The 23,272-nt window shown below is 38.8% G+C and overlaps 1 protein-coding gene across 2 annotated transcripts in view; it reads right to left on the bottom strand.

Annotated features, from left to right (window-relative positions):
• Window positions 1-23,272, bottom strand: part of LOC106876947 (coiled-coil and C2 domain-containing protein 2A) — a 43,923-nt gene that overhangs the window by 5,327 nt on the left and 15,324 nt on the right. For both annotated transcript variants that reach the window (XM_014925713.3, XM_089339461.1), the window contains 23 exons: window positions 22,974-23,038; window positions 21,738-21,878; window positions 21,404-21,560; window positions 19,672-19,764; window positions 16,290-16,416; window positions 15,484-15,550; window positions 15,038-15,130; window positions 14,638-14,722; window positions 14,320-14,473; window positions 13,614-13,764; window positions 12,470-12,608; window positions 12,146-12,355; window positions 11,559-11,651; window positions 11,230-11,321; window positions 9,374-9,541; window positions 9,203-9,248; window positions 8,324-8,430; window positions 5,457-5,553; window positions 4,529-4,627; window positions 2,902-3,072; window positions 1,889-2,086; window positions 562-651; window positions 119-215 (listed from right to left, as the gene is read on the bottom strand). In XM_014925713.3, coding sequence (XP_014781199.2) covers window positions 119-215; window positions 562-651; window positions 1,889-2,086; window positions 2,902-3,072; window positions 4,529-4,627; window positions 5,457-5,553; window positions 8,324-8,430; window positions 9,203-9,248; window positions 9,374-9,541; window positions 11,230-11,321; window positions 11,559-11,651; window positions 12,146-12,355; window positions 12,470-12,608; window positions 13,614-13,764; window positions 14,320-14,473; window positions 14,638-14,722; window positions 15,038-15,130; window positions 15,484-15,550; window positions 16,290-16,416; window positions 19,672-19,764; window positions 21,404-21,560; window positions 21,738-21,878; window positions 22,974-23,038 — 2,740 coding nt within the window. The remainder of the gene's footprint in view (window positions 1-118; window positions 216-561; window positions 652-1,888; window positions 2,087-2,901; window positions 3,073-4,528; window positions 4,628-5,456; window positions 5,554-8,323; window positions 8,431-9,202; window positions 9,249-9,373; window positions 9,542-11,229; window positions 11,322-11,558; window positions 11,652-12,145; window positions 12,356-12,469; window positions 12,609-13,613; window positions 13,765-14,319; window positions 14,474-14,637; window positions 14,723-15,037; window positions 15,131-15,483; window positions 15,551-16,289; window positions 16,417-19,671; window positions 19,765-21,403; window positions 21,561-21,737; window positions 21,879-22,973; window positions 23,039-23,272) is intronic.

Genomic DNA, 23,272 nt, shown 5'->3' with positions numbered 1-23,272 from the left:
ACTATAATTATTTCTGTGCATTAGAGAAAGACAGAATGTTATACATACACTGTGGGACACACAGACAAACATATATAGAGAGACAGACAGACACAGTGTGAAATGTAGACAGGCTTACCTAAACCAAAATAGGCTGTCTTGCCAAGTCCAAGGAAGTAGTTTGTCAACAGGATGCTGTGTTCGTCACTGTCTCCAGCCAACATCTGTAGGAATTGCTGTCATGGCAACAATAACATTAATAAACAACAATAATAATAACAATAGATAATCTTTAACAGAGATACAGGTCAATGTATTTCATTGGAAAAGGTTGGGGTATCCTTTAAATCTACCCTGAAACATGATTATATTAACACCAGTGTTTGACTGATATTTACTTTATCAAGCCTGATCTTAGCAGAATCTAAACTCAGAGCATAAAGAGCAGGAAGGACAAAAATGCCACTAAATATTGCTAACAATTCTGCAAGCTTGCTGTCTTATTGACCAGCCCCTTCCCCCAAATTTCCCCCAACCATACACACACATATCAAACATATATATGAATTTGCATATACTTACATCACATGTAGTCCAGATATCACAACATTCTGGTAAAGCCCTGCATTCCGGCACATGTGGGATGAGGGACACGTACTTGGCTACAGCTTGCTGTTGAAAGAAGCATGAACAGAGGTGATGAGAGAGAGAGAGAAAGAGGAATTAGGATACAGATGATAGGAGCAAGAGGTAGTTTATGGTAAAGGAGACAACTGTGTTTGTGACGAGACAAGAAAAAAGTGGGAAAACCCTTTACGAGGTCATCTGACTTGCTAAAAATAGCAGCCAAATTACTCCCTTAAACATCATTCCATCATGTATATTTATATCATCATCATTTAATGTGTGTTTTCCATGCCGGAATGAGTTGGACAGTTTGACAGGAGCTGGCAAACTGAAGTGCTGCCTGGGCCCCATACCTATTTTGGCATGGTTTCTATAGCTGGATGCCCTTCCTAACACCAACCAATGGAGTCCACATGGAAGAAAACTTTGTTTTCCAATAAACCCTGCTGACTTATCCTTATTTTTCTTTTTTTCTGAATTTTTAAAACTGTAAAGGTAATTTATGGACACCCTCTGTGTGTGTGTGTGTAAATAAATATATATGAATAAACAAATATATAAATATACATAAATATATATACATATATAAATGAATATATAAACATACGTGCATACATATATATATATAGGTTTGTGTATATGTATAAGTCCGTTGTTTACATTATGTTCTATAACACAGCAGTTCATCAAGTAGAGATTAATATATTAACTGTACAAGAATGAAATATGTGTTGTAGTTGACATGACCTCGAATTTTATCCAACCCATGCAAGCATTGAAAAGTGTGCGTGTTAAAGTGTAGAAATGACAATGACACACATATACATTCGTACACGAACATATATACACACCAACACACATATACATACACACTGACACACCTCCACATGTACAAACACACACACACAAGTGGGTGCTGAAAAGTTCCTGCCTTTAAGTAAAAGAAAATACAGGAGGATCAGTTAATTATGCTTTTATTGGACATATTCCCTTCTCAGATTCACACACTCATTGCAGTGGTCCTTCAGTTTTTCTAAGCCCTGTAAAAGAACTCGGAAGGTTGGGCCTCCAACCAGGCCTTTTGCAATACCCTTAAAGCCCGGAACTTTTCAGTAGCCCTCCATACATACTCACATGACATATATACACTCTGACACACACATACAAACAAATTACAGAAACTTCCTAAGAAAAATAAAAACAACAAAGTGAATGAGAGTGAGGAAGAATAGGAGAGGTAAGAGGACAAAGTTGAGAGGTCAGAGGTGGAAGGTCAACTCACAGCTGCAGCAATGCCAGTTTTACCAGTTGTTATCTCCTTTGGTGGCAGGAGCGGCTTGAAGAAACGAGTGACAAACACTGCTTTACCTAGGATGTCTGTGACTGTGGTCTTGTATACTCTTTTGGACCATTTGGCCTCCAGTTGACGCTGCCAGACATCACAGTACTGCAGAAGTTTCTCATCTTCGTTACTGTCAAACTAATAATAATAATATTAATAAGAATAAGAATAATAATAGTAATTTCAAATTTTGGTACAAAAGTCAACAATTTTGAGGGAGGGGCTAAGTTGGTTGCATGACCCCAGTACTCAACTGGTACTTATTTTATTGACCCCATAAGAATGAAAGGCAAGGTCAACTTCGGCAGAATTTGAACTCAGAACATGCAGACAGATGAAATGCTGCTAAGCATTTTGCCTGGCATGTTCACAATTCTGCCAGATTGCTGTCTTAATAATAAGAATAATCCTTTCTACTAAAGGCACAAGGCCTGAAATTTTGAGGGAAGGGGTCGGTTGATTAGATCGACTCCAGTATGTAACTGGTACTTAATTTATTGACCCCGAAAGGATGAAAGGCAAAGTCAACCTAGGCAGAATTTGAACTCAGAACATAACAGCAGACGAAATACTGCTAAGCATTTCGCCCAGTATGGTAACAATTCTGCCAGCTCACCGCCATACAAATAATAATAATGATAATAATAATAATAATAAATAATAATCTTTTCTTATTTTGGCACAACACTAGCAATTTTGAGAGGAAAGGGAAATCGGTGGCATCAATTCCAGGGCTCAACTGCTACTTATTTTATCGACCCTGAAAGAATGAAAAGCAAAGTTGGACTTAGCAGCATTTGAACCCAGTATGTAAAGCCACACCAAATGTCACTTAGCATTTTTTCCCAGCATGCTAACAATTCTGCCAGGTTTGCTGTTGTAGTAGCAGTACTATCCATTCATGCTGATATAACCATGAAATAATAAGAGAGGGGAAAAAAAAAAGACATTACCCTCTCCTTGAAGGGCTCTGGCGGAATAAGGGTTGGCTGTAAGGTGATGAACAGGGTGATGTAGGAATCAGTTAATGGCATCAATATTGAATCCATGTCTGTAGGGTGGTTCTTTGGTTGGCAATAGCCGAGAAGAAGAGGTGGAGTATTCAACTGTAGAGTTCCTTCAATCTGTTCAGGTGTGGTGGTCAGGTGGTTGGTTGTCCAGAAAGAAAGGGAAGAGGAAAAAGTGAATGAAATACACAAATAAACAATTATCATTAAAATTCAAATAATGCAAAAGAAGAAGCTCTACATTAAAATCTTTATCTATATAACTTGCTTAACGTACGGGTATTGTTGAAAAACCAAAGGCTGCAGTTTTTATCTGGGGGGGGGGGGGGTCCATTTACAGACATATCATCATCATCACCATCATTTAATGTCCATTTTACATTCTGGCATGGGTTGGACAGTTTGACAGGAACTGGCAGGGCCAGAAGCCATACCAAGTTCCATAGGCTGTTTTGGCATGATTTCTACAGTTGGGCGCCCTTCCTAGCATCAACCACTTTACAGTGTACTGGGTGCTTTTTATGTAGCACCAGCACCAGTGCTTTAAAAAGTTGTTCAAAATTTTTAAAAAAATAAAAACAGACTGTTTGCTCATGACTAGAACACATTTGATCATAGGTTTGTTGGATCAGACCTGACAAGAGGAAAAACAACACCAATAATTTCAAATTAGTAATAAAAATTTATTCTGTGTAGTAAGAAGTTTGCTTCCCAACCACATGGTTCCAGGTTGAGCCTCATTGCATGGCACCTTGGGCAAGAGACTTCTACTATAACCTCAGGCTGACCAAAGCCTTGTGAGTGGATGTGGTAGACAAAAACTGAATGAAGCCCATTGTGTATATATATATATATATATATATATATATATATATGTATGTGTGTGTGTGTGTGTATCTGTTTCACTATAACCTTTTCATCATCCAACACAAGATCACCTCCTCCAATGCTTCCTCCCTTCTTAAAAGTTTTTTTTGTCTTGCAAGTACTTGGTGACCCTGTCAGTGCAGGTGCCACTTAAAAGCACCCAGTCCACACTGTAAAGTGGTTGGTGTTCAGAAGGGCATCCAGCTGTAAAAATCCTTGCCAAAACTGACATTGCCTGTGCTTGTGCCACATAAAAAGCACTAAGTCCACTCTGCTGGGTGGGTGGTGTTAGGAAGGGCATGCAGCTGTGAAAATCCTGCCAAAACAGTCACAGAAGTCTGGTGGAGGCTTCGGCCTGGCCGACTCTTGTGAAACTGTCCCACCCATGCTAGCATGGAAGGCGGACATTAAACAATGATGATGATGATGAATGTATGTGTGTGTGCATCTTTGTGCTCCACCACCACTTGACAACAGGCGTTTGTTTGTTTACATCTCCCAGACTTAGTGGTTTGACAAAAAGAGACCAACAGAATAAGTTCCAGGGTTTAAAAAAAAAAAAATTAAAATAAGTACTGGAGTCAATTTGTTTGACAAAAACCCTTGATAGCAGTGCTCCAGCATGGCCACAGTCTAATGACTGAAACAAGTAAAAGATAAACGAAAAGAATTGAGTAATTAATGATATTGATTAAGAATCACTTACTTTGCCGTTGTAGTAAATGGTAGAGAAAGGTATCTTGAGGGTGCCTAGCCACTTTTTCTCAACTCTTTGATGGATCTCTGTGTCTTGTTTTGTATCATCCTGAAGTAAGGGAGAGAGAGAGGGGGGAACGTTGTTAGTAAGGAGATGGAGAAAATGAGAAAGGATGAGGGGGGGATAAGGGGACGGAAAAGAGAGATGAGGGATAGGCACAGTAAGAGAGATGAAGCAAATGAGAAAAGAAAGGGGAGAAAAGGAGAGAGAAGACACATGGGAGAGAAGGAGGACAGACGAGACAGGAAAGAAAAGGGGACGGACGAGAAGGGTGAAAATGGAAAAGAAGATGAGGGACAGGGAAGAAAAGGAGAGAGAAAAGCCAGGAAAGAAGAGCGAAAATGGAGCAGGAGAGAGATTAGGGGACAGACACAGTATGAGAAATGAAGTGAATGAGGAGACAGGGGAGATAAGGGGACAGAAGAGAGATGAGTGAGAGACAGAGTAAGAGAGGTGAAGGGAACGAGAAGGGACGGGAAAGAAAAAGGGATGGAAGAGACTAGGGAACAAGAAGGGACAGAAAAGAAATGGGGATAGAAGAGACTAGAGAGATAAGGAGATAGAAGAGATTGGGGAAGTAAGGGGAGAAAAGAGACTAAGGAAGTAAGGGGACAGAAGAAACTGGGGAGATAAGGGGACAGAAGAGATGGGGAGATAAGGGAGTGGTAGAGAGAGGAAAACATGGAACGAAAGCGAGAAAAGGGATGAATAGGCAGAGTAAATGCTGAAAAAAATGGCAGACATGAAAAGTATAAAGACGAGAGAAGGAGTAAAGAATGAAGATGAAAGACAGAAGAAAAGGGAAACAATGACAGAAGAAAAAAACAGAATTAAAAGAAAGGTAAAGTGAGTGAGGAGATGCGAATTCAAAACCTACCTGAAGGATATTAACATGAACTTCATCAAATATTGTGAGATGAATAACATCGGTGACTGTCTGCAAGTTCTTGGGTGTCAAATTGTGATTTGATGTCCTGTGAAAATAGAATATATATATATGTATATATATATATATATATATATATATATATATAATGATATAAATCTATACTATAAAAGGCAAATCTACTGTGTGTGTGTGTATGTTTAAAATTCATACATTTACACAATTCAAAATTTCTTCGATTAAACAATTGCAATTAATATTCTAAATACAATAAGTTAGGTCACTGCGTCATTTTTTCACTCCAAAAATTTCCTAATAATGAATAAAATCCGTAAAACTACAGGAGTAAACCTTTTCTCCCTAATAAAATCTAATTTCCTCTTTCTAATACAAATCCTTTCAACTCCTACTTCCTCTGATGAACCTTTACGAAAATTCCAACAACAAATACAAAAAGAAAGGAAGGAGAAAAAGAAAACTATCAAAACTGAAACAATCAAATTTCGATACTGTAATGACAGATACATACAAAATTACTTTGCCCCTCTAAAATTAACTATTTCTATTCCTCTTACACATCATTTCAATTGCTACTTTCTTTTATCAACGTTTATGAATGATCCAAGAAAAAAGACAAAGAAACGAAGGGGAGTGAGAGTCAAATAAACAGACACACTGCCAATCATACGTAAATACACACAAATATATGTACCTATGGTTACCAATGACCTCATTCTAATTGGCGGGAATTATAAGTTTACTTTCCATTTCTAACACCGTCATTTACCAGCGAGACATCTTACTCAAATACGATCAACAAACATTTATTCCCTACAAACTGTGAGTTTTTTTTGAAAATCTTTTCGTAAATCTTGAGATTAACACCCGCATCATTACCTAACTTAACCCTAACACTGTAGTGAAAATTGTACGGGTGTTAATCTGAAAATTTAACAATCTTTTTTAAAACACTTTTACTTACTAACATCTTTTTTATTTAGTGTGTGTGTTGCTCATATATATATATATATATATATACACTTAAGACTTAGTTGTGGGTTGGGAGTTTGATCGGGGTAGACGGAAACTGAAAGAAATCCGTCGTATATATGTGTGTGTGTGTTTGTACCCCCACCATCGCTTGACAACCGATGGTGGTGTGTTTACGCCCCCGTAACTTAGCGGTCGATTTTATCGACTGAAGGCGGTGCTCCAGCATGGTCGCAGTCAAATGACTAAAACAAGTAAAAGAATTACAGAAAACTCTTCATATTTGTTCAATATACATTGCATTAGAAGTATTACATGATTTTTGTTTCACTCCTGTGACCGGACGTTGAGATTCACTGCTCGGGTTGTGTAGGGATAACCGTGTGAATTTTCCGAGCCCCCCCCCCCCCCGTTTGTCAGCGCACATTTTTTTCCCTTCATATTTGTTCAATATACATTGCATTAGAAGTATTACATGATTTTTGTTTCACTCCTGTGACCGGACGTTGAGATTTAGTGCTCGGGTTGTGTGAATTTTCCGAGCCCTCTCCCCACCCACCCCTTTCGCAGCGCGCATTTTTTCCTTCATCTTTGTTCAATAAACGGTGCACTTCAACTACTACACTATTTTTTTTTCAATTTTTCCACCAGGTGCGGATCTATTCTATATAAAAACCCTTAGTTGTGAGTTGGGAGTTTGATCTGCAGAGGTCATTATTATTATTATTCAGATTAACACCCGCACGATTTTCACTAGGGTGTTAGGGTTACGATGAGGGTTAGTCTTACGGTTACGGTTACGTAATCGTGCGAGTGTTAATCTGAAAAATCACCGAAGTGTGAAAACTTTTGTTGTTCTATTTAATATGTACATAGATTATACCTCCAAACAAGACAGCTTGCTGAAGAAAGAAAGCAACCGTTTTAAAAAGACAGCAACAGACTGCAGCAATTCACCACATTCCAGAAGTTACTTTGAACATAATGCAAAACGGTGCATCATCATCTACTGCCCAATCTGATAGAATTCTGGCAGAACTGTGTAGCAACAGATCGCCAGCAATTGCTTCATCACAAATTGCCGTCCTAGCTCCTGCGAAAAGGAATCACCCTGCTATGTATAATCAAGGCAGCGCAAAAAGTTGTTTTGCACAAGCATTTGTATAGCCAATTAGACGGATGAAATTTACGTACACTTAATAATGTTACACAAAACAGCCTTCAGACTTTCCCTATTAATTTCGTCTTTTGAATTATGAACATATTTACATCATAAGGGTTTTTTCATTGTAAGGCTTTCTTTTTTAGTTGATTTTCACCTAGCAAGACTTATCGTAGATGGCGTAATAAGTCACACTCGGACAACGTCGGGTTGTACTGCTAGTAATATATAAACATATGCATACATATATGTACATACCTTATAGGTATGGATATATGCATATATTTATATATTATTCATATTATTATATGATCGAACGCCATGCATCCTTCTCCAAGTAAGTTTTTATCTATTTATCTATCTATCTATCTATCTATCTATCTATATATATATATATATATATATATTTTAATTGTTTCAGTCATTTGACTGCGGCCATGCTGGAGCAAGGCCTTTAGTCGACCAAATTGACCCCAGGACTTAGTCTTTGTAAGCCTAGTACTTATTCTATCGGTCGCTTTTGCCAAACCGCTAACTTACGGGGACGTAAACACACCAGCATCAGTTGTCCAGCAATGTTACGGAGACAAACACAGACACACACATGATCATGGCTAAAAACACCTTCGATAGATCTGCAGGATCTGCTCTGATGTGGGACAAAACAACAACAACAACAACATTTAGCAAAGGGTCATGAAAATACCTGAATGGAATGAGAAGTTCCTCGTTGAAACTGGGATTCGGGCCGTCTGCACAGTGAGTACGAACTGTAAATTTCTGGAAGCTGATTTCAATGAAGGGTCTGACAGACTGAAATGACAGAAAGATAGATAGGAGAATGGTGCTAAGATGCTGGAGAAACAACATCATCGTCATCATCACCATCACCTTCACCACCACCACCACCACCACAGTATAAAGACATGAACTTGCTATGAACACACATGTTTAGACAGGTTTTTACAATATGCCTTGTGTCTCCAAACAGTCTACAGTCTCTGAGCACAATGTCTATTCTATTTGAAAATCAGGATGTTTAAGTACCAACATCCCAATTCTCAAATAGAACAAACCATTTGCTCAGAGCCCAATGATTGGTTGGAAACACAAGGCATGTGAGATAAACATGCCTAAATGCATGTCTTCACAGCAAGAAACTATTGGTAGCTCACATCTTTATATATATAGTGAAGGCATGTAGCTCAGTGGTTAGGGTATTCCGCTTACAGTTGTAAGGTCATAAGTTCGATTCCTGGTAGTGCATTGTGTCCTTGAGCAAGACACTTGATTTCTTGTTGCTCCAGTTTCACTCAGCTGGCAAAAATAAGTTGTACCTGTATTTCAAAGGGCCAGCCTTGTCATACTTTGTGTCACGCTGAATCTCCCTGAGAACTATGTTAAGGGTACATGAGTCTGTGGAATGCTCAGCCACTTGCACATTAATTTCACAAGCAGGCTGTTCTGTTAACTGTATCAACTGGAATCCTTGTTGTCTCAACAGATGGAGAGCCAGGTCATATATATACACATACAGCAGAGAGAGAGAGAGGGAAAGACTGACATGAAGAAAGAAAGAACTTACCTCTTCAATGGTGGATTGAAACTGACTGTCCATGGAAGTTTCAGATCTGAAATATGGCAAAAGATAGGGAAGACAGGTAAAAAATTATACTAATGCTACATCTCCATTTTCTGAATTTTAATCATGTATATATATATATATATATATATATATATATATATATATACTTACGTAATAGCTGATGTTTGTCGCACTGGAATGTTGAAGGCCTGAATAACATTGATAAGGATGTGGACCTCATCTCCTTTCACACCCTGAGACACCCTCTTTCTCTCTTTTCTCACAGGTTTAAGGGGCCTCCTTGGTTGCAGGAGGTTTAATAGGCTCTTGCCTATCATACTGATAGGACCCAGAAAGAAAAGAGAAAGAAAAGGGGGAAATTTCAATGGAAGTAAACAAAACAGATAAAAGCCAAAAATTAAAATACTTAGGGGTTGCCTTTTTTTTGTTTTAGTTGTCAGCTGAATACAAATCATAACTACCCAAGTGAAGGAGATTCTATGTGGTCCCTCAACTGACTGGAAATAACAGCCAAATTCCACTTAAGCTATGAGTACACTAGATAATACAATCCCGGATGTACTGTCTTATAGTAACATGGATGAACAAAGCTGATTGGAACAGACCTAGGGTTAAACAACAACAATCTATCTATTCAATTATATGCACACATACACATAAATAACTATATAAGAAACTATATACATATACGTTCATTACCTACATCCAAATCTACACATATACACACCTATATATATATATATCATCATCATCATCATCATCGTTTAACGTCCGCTTTCCATGCTAGCATGGGTTGGACGATTTGACTGAGGACTGGTGAAACCGGATGGCAACACCAGGCTCCAGTCTGATTTGGCAGAGTTTCTACAGCTGGATGCCCTTCCTAACGCCAACCACTCAGAGAGTGTAGTGGGTGCTTTTACGTGTCACCCGCACGAAAACGGCCACGCTCGAAATGGTGTCTTTTATGTGCCACCCGCACAAGCCAGTCCAGGGGCACTGGCAACGATCTCGCTCGAAAATCCTACAGGAGCCAGTCAGGCGGTACTGGCAACGGCCACGCTCAAAATGGTGCATCTCATGTGCCACCCGCACAAGAACCAGTCCAGGGGCACTGGCAACGATCTTACTTGGCTTGCCGGGTCTTCTCACGCACAGCCCATTTCCAAAGGTCTCGGTCCGTAGTCATCGCCTCGGTGAGGCCCAATGTACGAAGGTCTTGCCTCACCACCTCAGCCCAGGTCTTCCTGGGCCTACCTCTTCCACGGGTTCCCTCAACTGTTAGGGTGTGGCACTTTTTCACGCAGCTATCCTCCTCCATTCTCACCACATGTCCATACCAGCGCAATCGTCTCTCTTGCACGCCACAACTGATGCTTCTAATGTTCAGCTTTTCTCTCAAGATACTTACACTCTGACGGGTATTCACATTGACATTACACATCCAACGGAGCATACTGGCTTCATTCCTTGCGAGCTTACGTATGTCCTCAGCAGTTACAGCCCATGTTTCACTGCCATGTAGCATGGTTGTTCGTACGCATGCGTCATACAGTCTGCCTTTTACTCTGAGTGAGAGTCCCTTTGTCGCCAGCAGGGGTAAGAGCTCTCTAAACTTTGCCCAGGCTATTCTTATTCTAGCAGCTACACTTTCAGCGCACCCACCCCCACTACTAACTTGGTCGCCCAGATAGCGGAAGCTATCGACTACCTCTAGTTTTTCACCCTGGAATGAGATAGAAGTTGTTTCCTGTTTGTTTGCACATACATATATATATATATATACACACATACATACATAACTATATTCATATAAATCTACATATATGCACCTGCATATATAACTATGTACATATATATGTGTATGGCTTAATGGTTAGGGTGTTGGACTCATGATCACGGGATTGTGGTTTCAATTCATTTAGAAGAAGAAGAAGATGATAATGATGACGATGACAATGACAGCAATGCCTGATAGAATTTGAAACTCAAACAGAAAGACTGACTTGATGCTGGGCGAAGCCTCCTCAATAACAATTTCCTCCTGTCTCTTACGATGGACGGCAACACGGAATCTGGATAACATCTCTTCATGAAGCTGAAAAAGAAAGAGAGAGAGAGACATGTGATGTGGTGGCATTCATGGTAGTCTGGAAATGTAATGATGGTTGTGGGGGTGGAATGTATTGGTGGCATGACGATCCTGACATCATAGTGGTGGTGGTGGTGGAGTGTGTGTGTGTGGTCTAATGGAGAGTGTATTTAGCTGTATAAGAGTGATGGTCATTAATAAATGTGAAGTGGATAAAGACGTGGTGGACTGCATCGCCCTTACCTTGTCTTTGTATCGTCCGACAAAGGCCCGCTGTGTCTCAATGTCCTCCTGGAATTGCAGTTTCTCCTCTTCTTTTTTACGCAGCTCATATTCCTACAGAAAACACACCAGTTATCATCAACATCATCATCATCAACAACAACAACATCGTTTAATGTTCATTTGTCCATGTTGTCATAGGTTGAACGGTTTGACGTCCACCAAATCCACCCACAAGGCTTTGGTCGGCCCGAGGCTATAGTAGAAGACACCTAGTCCAAGGTGCCATGCAATGGGACTGAACCCGGAACCATGTGGTTGGTAAGCAAGCTACTTACCACATAGCCGTGAGTGCGCTTGTGTATGTATGTATACACGCACATACACACACAAGCTGGTGCGATTTAAAAAGCACCCAGCACACTCTGTAAAGAGGTTGACATTAGTGAGAGCATCCAGCTGTAGAAACCATGCCAAAACAGACAGTTGGAGCTTGGGGCAGCACTCCAGCTTTCCAGCTCCTGTCAAACTGTCCAACCCATATCAGCATGGAAAAAAGGTGTTAAATGATGATAACATATATGAAGCAGTCTAAAACTAGTAATTACCTTAAAGACACTTTTAGGGATCTCTTTGTCGAGAGCGGGCACCATAGAATAATTACAGAACTCTCGCACCTCGTGCTGACGGAGGCGAAGTAGCCTGAATCGGGAGCTTTGGAGAATTTCTTCATCTGTAGCGAAGTTAAACTCCTCCTGGAAGGGCTCCAATCTAAAGAACGTCTGTTCCCTGAGTTGGCTTTTGTCATCAATGTGGGGCTGGAAAATAAAACAGTAATAGTAAGAAAAGGAAATGTCTTTATCGTGTGTGTGTGAAAGAGAGAGAGAGAGAGAGACAACAATGATATGGGAGACATACAGAAAGATACGTACTCGCAGTAGAAACATGAGATCAGCATTGTTGGGATCATTAGGATCAAGGCGAGCAGTACGCACCCACTTGGAGAGTTTTTCCAGGTCCATGATCCCTGATGCACCAATGGCTGCCAGGGGGTCGAGTTTGTGGGACAGGCTATGTGTAGAGAATGAGAGCAGACATAAAGGGACTTTACATATATTACATACATACATAAATAAATATATACATGCATAGATACATACATACATACATACTTACATGCTACAGCAACGTTGTCACCGCTACTCTCACCATCATTTAATGTCTGCTTTTCCATGGTTGCAGAGGTCAGACAGAAATAGTTGAGGCAGATTTTCTACAACTGAATGACCCTCCCTGGCATTAAGCCTCACCTGTTCCCAAAGCAAGGCAATGTTAGCCCATGGCTAAACATGTTCATCACAGAAAACTGGTAACGAAAAACATCACTTGTATGATAATATCACTTATTTACAACCCTCAATAGTGTCAAGACAAAAGGCACAGACAAAAGCATACACACACAAACACACAACTGGCTTCTTTCAGTTTCTGTCTATTCAATTCAATCACAAAGTGTGTTGGTCAGGTCAGGGCTTCTGTAGAAGACATTCGCCCATGATGCTACACAGTGGGATTGAACCTGAGACCACACGGTTTAGAAGCAAGCTTCCCAATCACACAGACATGTCTATGCCTCATAGCCATGCCTGCATATGTAGTAGTAGTAGTTTATCCAACTATCTTTAGTCATACAGCTGAAGTGTCTGCAAACAAAAGAAGTACTCAAGGCATATCTAAGAACAGAGTCTGTTATTTCATATTTCATGGGTTTGGTTGAAAGAAAGTAGGGTGATAATGGGGTTGGGTGGGAGGCATAGGGGGGCAATGGATGTAAGAACAACAAAATAATGAGTTAATTAGGTCAAGTTTTATTTGTGAAATATAGTTGTTTTGAATTTGCTTTGGAAAGTGGCCTACATTTGTAGTGATGAGTGGGGGTGGGGTAGCACTAGGAATGTGGCTCAGGTGCCAAGGGGGAAGCAGCTGAAAAAAGTTTGGGGACCACTGCACAAGAACAACACTACAACTATGACAAACACAAACCTGAACACAACATCATCACAACATAATAATTACCATTGTAGTTTGGTGAGTAGACTGGTTTGAGGAGAGGGTGCCATGGGTAGACCGTCGTCTCCTATTGCCCAGGCGACACTACAAAGTACAGAGCCTGTAGTGTTGATGTAAGTACTCTCTGAAGAGAGAGGATCCACGTTAATAGCAACACCTGCAAATAAACACATAGACATATAGTCATAGTATACACACACACACACACATCCATGCACACACATACATACATGATGGCTGCAACTTCAAAAGCAGTGTCATCACTTGAGTGTTCTCTCAAATATAAGCAGCAACGAATGTGACTTCCGTCCTACTCGGAACCTACATTCTTTTGCACAGATGTAGCAACGATGGGCACCTCTTGCAGTAGGTGTTCAGACAGCTTACCACCCACACTAACTCACCTTCATTTCATCATGGAATTTTTCTTTGAGTGCTTTGCCTTTTTCGACTACAATCCAACCATAATATGCATAACAGAAATATTAAAAATTAAGCGATGGCTCTGCCTGAAGCTTTTTGTGTGTTAATGTATATATATATATATATATATATTTATATATATAAAATAAATAGACAGACAGACAGAGATATGGCTAAGTAGGGAGAAAGACAGAGAGACTGATAGAACAATATACAGACAGAGATAGACAGACAGATATAAAAATAAGGTCAGACAGGTACATAGGAAAGTTTACATCAGCTGACTTACCACTGCCAACTGCATTGTGGGTAAATTGAATGCTGATGTCACTGCTGAAGTCATGCTGTTCGATGGTGATGTTGTCAGTGGTAACAGAGGTTTCTGGGATAGCCAAGTAGAGCTGTGAGAGTAGGGTACTGCTGAGTGTGCGAGCCTCATAGATCTGGTGATGGGAAAAGAGCAAGTAGAATGGGTGTAGAGACAGTAAGAGACTGTAAATATATCTTCACCATTATTATTTAACATCCAGTTTTCCATTATGTAACTCTTGTATATATGTGTGTGTGTGTGTATAAATGTGTGTGTGTGTACATTATACTGTCTCACCTGTAATTTTATACTCTCTGGCCACTGTACAATCTTCAAGTGGTAAATTTGACCAAAGTTCACTCTGAAGTCTTCGAGTAGAAACCTGTAAATATGGACAAGTGTGTGTATGTATGTGAGTATATATATAAATATATACCACACAGCTACTCCTGTGCCTATATAGAAAAATAATTTTTAATTCATTATGCCAAAAAAAATTTTAAAGTAACCAATGTAATAGTTTGATGTTAAATAGGTTGCTGACTTGTGTCTGTTACTTGAGATACCATTCATTAACAGGAATATTTTATGTTTGAAAAATTATTTCTAAACTAATTTGATTGTGATCAGAGACTTTCGTAAACCGAGGTTCCACTGTATTTTACAGAGATAATGAAGAAAGGAGGTAGGACCCTACCTTTGGTTAGTCTGTAAAACCTGTTTATCATTAAAGAGGACCTTGATAAATAATCTACAAGATGACACGTCGTTCCTTCGCCGTTGTTCAATCCTGTAAGAAAGACAGGGTACATTACAAAGACGGTGGGAGGAGAAAGATTTAAAAGGGAAAAGAAAGATTTAAAAAGGAAAAGAAAAGGAAGGACAGAAGTGTAACAGATGAGGAAGCGGGAAGGGTTGTAGAGGGGGTGGCAAAAATTTATGGTGGTTATAGCACAGTGAAGTGGAAACTGTAGTGAAGTCAGAGTGTTGTGGTGGTGAATGACAGTTGAAGTAGTAGCCATGTGAAGGTGGTAGTGTGATGGATGCAATGGGACAGCGGCGGTGTGGTGGTGTGATTGTGAAGATAGCAAATGCATCCTCAAACACTCACTGTCTACATAGATGTAGTGGAGTAAGACTTACCTGGGACAATCTGCTGCTGGGGTAACATTAGCCGTATAAGTGATCTCAGGTGATAACTTTGGTGTACCTTAGAGACAGAGAAGGAAAACGACACATGAAGACTGTGTTGTGTGATAACACTGTGAATGTACATGCATACATATATATGTGTGTGTGTTTGTGCTTGTCCTCCACCACTGCTTGATAACTGGTGTTGTCAGTCCCTGTATATCCCTGTAACTTAGCAGTTTGGCAATAGAGACTGATAGAATAAGTACCAGACTTTAAGAAAAATGGCCGTTGCCAGTATCACCTGACTGGCCTTCGTGCTGGTGACATGTAAAAGCACCTACTACACTCTCGGAGTGGTTGGTGTTAGGAAGGGCATCCAGCTGTAGAAACTCTGCCAGATCAGATTGGAGCCTGGTGTAGCCATCTGGTTCACCAGTCTTCAGTCAAATCATCCAACCCATGCTAGCATGTAAAGCGGACGTTAAACGATGATGATGATGATGATGAAGTACTGGGGGTAAATTCATTTCAGCAAAAATTCTTCAAGGTTGTGTCTGAGCATGGCTAAAATAAAACGTGTTGGCAGTGGCAGTGATGGTGTGGCAATGGTAATGATGATGATGATGATGATAGAGATGATGATGATGATGATGACAATGCTAAGAAGGATGATGCTAATGACGATGAGGATGATGATAATAATAATGAAGCAGATGATGATGAGAACAACACAAATGTTGATGACGATGAAGCTAATGATGACAATGATGATGTTGATGATTATGATGAAGACACCCAAAATTCCCAGTACAAACCTGGGTGCCTCCGACACTCTAGAGCTTTGGATCTGATGCTCTCTCGCGTCCCTCGTTCATCAAATGCCTCAGGACACACAGGTTTGGATGTTGTTTCTTCAGCCAGTATTTCTTCATCTTTCACAGTCTGGACAAAAATTAAAAGAAAAAAGATATCTCTTTTACTCTTTTATTTGTTTCAGTCATTTGACTGTGGCCATGCTGGAGCACCGCCTTTAGTCGAGCAAATCGACCCCAGGACTTATTCTTTGTAAGCCTAGTACTTATTCTATCGGTTTCTTTTTGCCGAACCGCTAAGTCACGGGGACATAAACACACCAGCATCGGTTGTCAAGCGATGTTGGAGGGACAAACACAGACACACACACATATATATACATATATACGACAGGCTTCTTTCAGTTTCCGTCTACCAAATCCACTCACAAGGCTTTGGTCGGCCCGAGGCTATAGTAGAAGACACTTGCCCAAGATGCCACGCAGTGGGACTGAACCCGGAACCATGTGGTTGGTAAGCAAGCTACTTACCACACAGCCACACCTGCGCCTTTATTTTCATTTTATTCTATAAGGCAACGCATGACCCCTGACCACTGGCCAGAGCTATAAACTAATTAAAATAGCCACTTGGAAATAAGTCGTTTTGAATCAGTTGACCTTTGTGTATCTGACCTCCTTTCTCTCTAAATTCTATTGTGCTTCCTCAACATTTCACTTATCTATACTATAAAAGGCAAATCTACTCTGTGTGTGTGTATGTTTAAAATTCATACATTTACACAATTCAAAATTTCTTCGATTAAACAATCGCAATTAATATTCTAAATGCAATAAGTTAGGTCACTGCGTCATTTTTTCACTCCAAAAATTTCCTAATAATGAATAAAATCCGTAAAACTACAGGAGTAAACCTTTTCTCCCTAATAAAATCTAATTTCCTCTTTCTAATACAAATCCTTTCAACTCCTACTTCCTCTGATGAACCTTTACGAAAATTCCAACAACAAATACAAAAAGAAAGGAAGGAGAAAAAGAAAACTATCAAAACTGAAACAATCACATTTCGATACTGTAATGACAGATACATACAAAATTACTTTGCCCCTCTAAAATTAACTATTTCTATTCCTCTTACACATCATTTCAATTGCTACTTTCTTTTATCAACGTTTATGAATGATCCAAGAAAAAAGACAAAGAAACGAAGGGGAGTGAGAGTCAAATAAACAGACACACTGCCAATCATACGTAAATACACACAAATATATGTACCTATGGTTACCAATGACCTCATTCTAATTGGTGGGAATTATAAGTTTACTTTCCATTTCTAACACCGTCATTTACCAGCGAGACATCTTACTCAAATACGATCAACAAACATTTATTCCCTACAAACTGTGAGTTTTTTTTGAAAATCTTTTCGTAAATCTTGAGATTAACACCCGCATCATTACCTACCTAACCCTAACAAACCCTAACACTGTAATGAAAATCGTACGGCTGTTAATCTGAAAATTTAACAATCTTTTTTAAAACACTTTTACTTACTAACATCTTTTTTATTTAGTGTGTGTGTTGCCCATATATATATATACACTTAAGACTTAGTTGTGGGTTGGGAGTTTGATCGGCAGAGGTCATTATTATTATTATTTATTTATTTATTATTATTATTATTTTAAATTTTTCCCACAACGGCGGCTTCGGGCAGGTGGAGAATAGTCGATTATATTGATCCTTGTGTTCAACTGGTACTTATTTTTTACACCCCGAAAGGATGAAAGGCAAAGTCAACTTCGGCGGAATTTGAACTCACACACTCATACATACAAATATCTGTCATTCTCTTCCAAATACGATCGACAGTCAAACATTTATTCCTTACAAACTGAATTTTTTTAATATCTTTCTTAAAACGCATTAACTTACTACCATATATAGACACAGAATACACATTAATACACACATACATACAAATACCTGTCATTTTAAAAATTTAGTGTGTGTGTATGTTGCTCATCTTAATATATAATGCTGAAGTTCTGTACTTACTAACATTTTCTATTTAGTGTGTATGTGTGTTGCCCATATATATATACACTTAAGACTTAGTTGTGAGTTGGTAGTTCGATCTACAGAGGTCATTACTATTATTATTCAGATTAACACCCGCACGATTTTCGCTAGGGTGTTAGGGTTACGGTTTTGGGGTCAGGGTTACGGTTTTAGGGTTACGATGAGGGTTAGTGTTACGGTTACGGTTTTAGGGTTACGTAATCGTGCGGGTGTTAATCTGAAAAATCACCAAAATGTGAAAACTACCCACCCTCCCATCTGTTATAACTTTTGTTGTTCTGTTTAATATGTACATAGATTATACCTCCAAAGAAGAGAGCTTGCTGGGGAAAGAAAGCAACAGGTTTAAAAAGACAGCAACAGACTGCAGCAATTCACCACATTCCAGAAGTTACTTTGAACATAATAATGCAAAACGGTGCATCATCATCTACTGCCCAATCTGATAGAATTCTGGCAGAACTGTGTAGCAACAGATCGCCAGCAATTGCTTCATCACAAATTGCCGTCCTAGCAGCTCCTGCGAAAAGGAATTACCGTGCTATGTATAATCAAGGCAGCGCAAAAAGTTGTTTTGCACAAGCATTTGTATAGCCAATTAGACGGATGAAATTTACGTACACTTAATAATGTTACACAAAACAGCCTTCAGACTTTCCCTATTAATTTCGTCTTTTGAATTATGAACATATTTACATCATAAGGGTTTTTTCATTGTAAGGCATTCTTTTTTAGTTGATTTTCAACTAGCAAGACTTATCGTAGATGGCGTAATAAGTCACACCCGGACAACATCGGGTTATACTGCTAGTTAACTATAGTTGTTTGTGAACTAATCACCTTCTATGTCTGCCTTACCTGTTTAAATGTATAAAATTTTACCTGATGATGGTGGGTTTTTACCATGATCTAAGAACGCATCAATAAAATGCAGGTGAAACAGCTGTTGCAAATTTTTAACCTTACTTGTGTTTTTTATATATGTATGTGTATATATATATATATATATATATATATATATATATATATATATATATGTGGTCAACGTTATATATAAAAATATACTTTAATCCCCTAAGATCTCAGATATTTTTTCCGAATCTCTCTGATTCTTTAAATGTGTTAGCTTCCTGGTAATAAATCGATATTAATTAATATATGATTTTTTACCCTATATTTTAATATAAATACACACACACACACACACACACACACACACACACACACACACACACATGCAAGCATATGCATAAACACAAATGTAGATATATACCCTCGTATATATGCACATACATATACTTACTTGTTCATCCTCCTCTTCTTCCTCCTCATCATCCTCAGTGCGTGACTTCTTTTTCTTCTTTGCTTTCATATTCCTGCGTTTAACAGCTTCTTTCTGTGATGGTTTTGGTAGGGTCACATGATGTAGGATTGTCGACATGTGGTATTGTACATATGTTTTAGTGTGGTGTTGGCACAGCGATGAGGAAAATAAATGAAAAAATATTAAACATTTAAAGCAATACAAAAAAGTATATATAATATTTACCCCCCTCTCTCTCTCTCTCTCTATATATATATATATATATATATAAATATATACATATATATATATATATATATATATATATATATATATATATATATATATAAATAAATATATATATATATATAAATAAATATATATATATATATATATATATATATATATATATATATATAAATAAATATATATACATATATATATATATATATATATATATATATATATATATATATATATAAATAAATACATATATATATATATATATATATATATATATATATATATATATATATATATGTATGTATATATATGACGCATGCGTACGAACAACCATGAAACATGGGCTGTAACTGCTGAGGACATACGTAAGCTCGCAAGGAATGAAGCCAGTATGCTCCGTTGGATGTGTAATGTCAATGTGAATACCCGTCAGAGTGTAAGTATCTTGAGAGAAAAGCTGAACATTAGAAGCATCAGTTGTGGCGTGCAAGAGAGACGATTGCGCTGGTATGGACATGTGGTGAGAATGGAGGAGGATAGCTGCGTGAAAAAGTGCCACACCCTAACAGTTGAGGGAACCCGTGGAAGAGGTAGGCCCAGGAAGACCTGGGCTGAGGTGGTGAGGCAAGACCTTCGTACATTGGGCCTCACCGAGGCGATGACTACTGACCGAGACCTTTGGAAATGTGCTGTGCGTGAGAAGACCCGGCAAGCCAAGTAAGATCGTTGCCAGTGCCCCTGGACTGGTTCTTGTGCGGGTGGCACATGAGATGCACCATTTTGAGCGTGGCCGTTGCCAGTACCGCCTGACTGGCTCCTGTAGGATTTTCGAGCGAGATCGTTGCCAGTGCCCCTGGACTGGCTTGTGCGGGTGGCACATAAAAGACACCATTTCGAGCGTGGCCGTTTTCGTGCGGGTGACACGTAAAAGCACCCACTACACTCTCTGAGTGGTTGGCGTTAGGAAGGGCATCCAGCTGTAGAAACTCTGCCAAATCAGACTGGAGCCTGGTGTTGCCATCCGGTTTCACCAGTCCTCAGTCAAATCGTCCAACCCATGCTAGCATGGAAAGCAGACGTTAAACGATGATGATGATGATATATATATATATATGTATGTATATATATATATATATATATATATATATACACATGTATACACACAGGTGTTTCAATATATATTTGAATATATATATATATATCACACCATCAAAGTGACACTGGGGTAAAATATACGAAGTCCATAGCTTCATTTAGAAGCGAGTAAAATGGTGTTATGATGTTTTCATTCCTTGTTGACATTATTACAAGTCATTCTATGCTTTCAAAGGTGTGTAGAATAAACAACTTTTTACTTAAAAATAATCGCAGAGTTGCTGACAGGAAGGGTATCCAGGTGCAAAATATTGCCTTAATTAAATAAGTCCCCATCTAAACTTTACCATCAACAAATCTAGCAGCCCACTAAGTAATGGTAACCAAGACATACCCTTAACTGCTGTTTTTTCTGCCATTCTTCCAGCTCCTGTTGGTATTCAATGAGTTTCTGCTGATAACTCTCTTCATACTCCTCACGGGCCTCCTCTAACTCTTCCTCAATCTCTTGCCTCCACTGCTGGTCATCTTGGTCTCGGTCCATTTCCTGCCTGGTTACACAACAGCACATTTTATATATATATATATATATATACACACACACACACACACACACACAGAAGGAAGGCTATATATATATATTCTACAAGGAGAAGGACTTGAAAGTGTACGGTGTTGATGGAGAGAGATGGTGGGCTTATGACAAAAACAAGAAAAGCAGGTCATACTTGCAGATAGTGAGTTTAATTGAGGTGGCCACAAACTGCTGTTTCTCTCTCAGGTGTTTGATATTCTTCCAGGTTTGAATGATGGCTTTGACTAGCCTGTGGCAACATTGTTCCTCATGGTCTCTTTGGTTACGGATTTGCCTGGAGAAAAAAAAAACAAAACACAAAGTATAGACAAAATACAAAATACTAAAGCAACATGATAGCACTGCCCCAGCATGGCCACATCCAATTGACTGAAACTAGTAAGAGGCTAAAAGACAAGCAGAAAAATGTTCAATTATTAATAAACTGAAGTAATTGTATGTGACTTAATGTGACAGTCTCCTGAAAGGAATACAACTACTTCATTGTATCATCATCATTATCATCATCATCATCGTTTAATGTCCGCTTTCCATGCTAGCATGGGTTGGACGATTTGACTGAGGACTAGTGAACCAGATGGCTACACCAGGCTCCAATCTGATTTGGCAGAGTTTCTACAGCTGGATGCCCTTCCTAATGCCAACCACTCCAAGAGTGTAGTGAGTGCTTTTACGTGCCACCGGCATGAAGGCCAGTCAGACGGTACTGGCAATGGCCACGAGCAAAAGGGTGTATTTTACATGCCATCTGCACAGGAGCCAGTCCAGCGGCACTGGCAATGATCTCGCTCGAATGACTTTTCACATGCCACCGGCACTACTGCATAAATCTGAGAGATTTAGAAATGTATTATTTCTATTAATAAACTGTTGACTAAAGTAGACCAAATCTTAGTGGCTTTTGTTGTTTAGTTGCAGGTCATCCCTGATCCAGTAGACCTATGATGAGAGACGGTCAAGCTATGACCACCCTGTCTTTTATTCTAGAACTAGATTATCTAATACTTATTATTTAATCCCAGGTCAGTCCTGACTCTATTTGTGTGTGTGAGTGCACGCATGCATGCGTCTGGATGTGTGTGTATAAAGGAAAACGAGTTAATTAATCAAAAATACTTTGCAGTATGTAGTTCCCTCTAAGTTTTTCCCCCACTTTTCATAAGGTCACATCACCTTTCTTTTGTCCATTTTAAGGTCAATAAAATAAGTATTGCATGCTGTACTGAGGGGACATATAACTAGCTAATGTTCTTGAAGCACTAGCATAAACATAGTCCAATGACTGAAACCAGTATATAAGAGAATGCATGTGTATATATATACATACACACACACACACACATACATACACACACAGAGTAATACATACCGTATTTCTGTTTTATAATCGTTTAATCTCTGCCTATAATTAGCTTTGTCTTCTTCAGAGAGATCCTAAGGAAAAGAAAGAGTGCATGCATGTGAATATATATGTCAGTAAGTATATATACATATGTATGAATGTAAACATATATGTGACTGTGTATGTGTGTAAATATATATATATATATATATATATATATATCTAAATATATATATGCATATATGTGTGTGTGTGTGTTAATGTCTCAGTATTTGGTTGCAGAAAAATTTACCTCAATAAATTCTATCCTACCATTGTGAGCAGGG

This window comes from Octopus bimaculoides, chromosome 21 (assembly GCF_046866305.1).
Source record: "Octopus bimaculoides isolate indiv1 chromosome 21, ASM4686630v1, whole genome shotgun sequence".
Lineage (NCBI taxonomy): Eukaryota > Metazoa > Mollusca > Cephalopoda > Octopoda > Octopodidae > Octopus > Octopus bimaculoides.
Note: the sequence above shows the minus strand (reverse complement) of the source record. Positions and strands in the feature narration are given on the sequence as shown.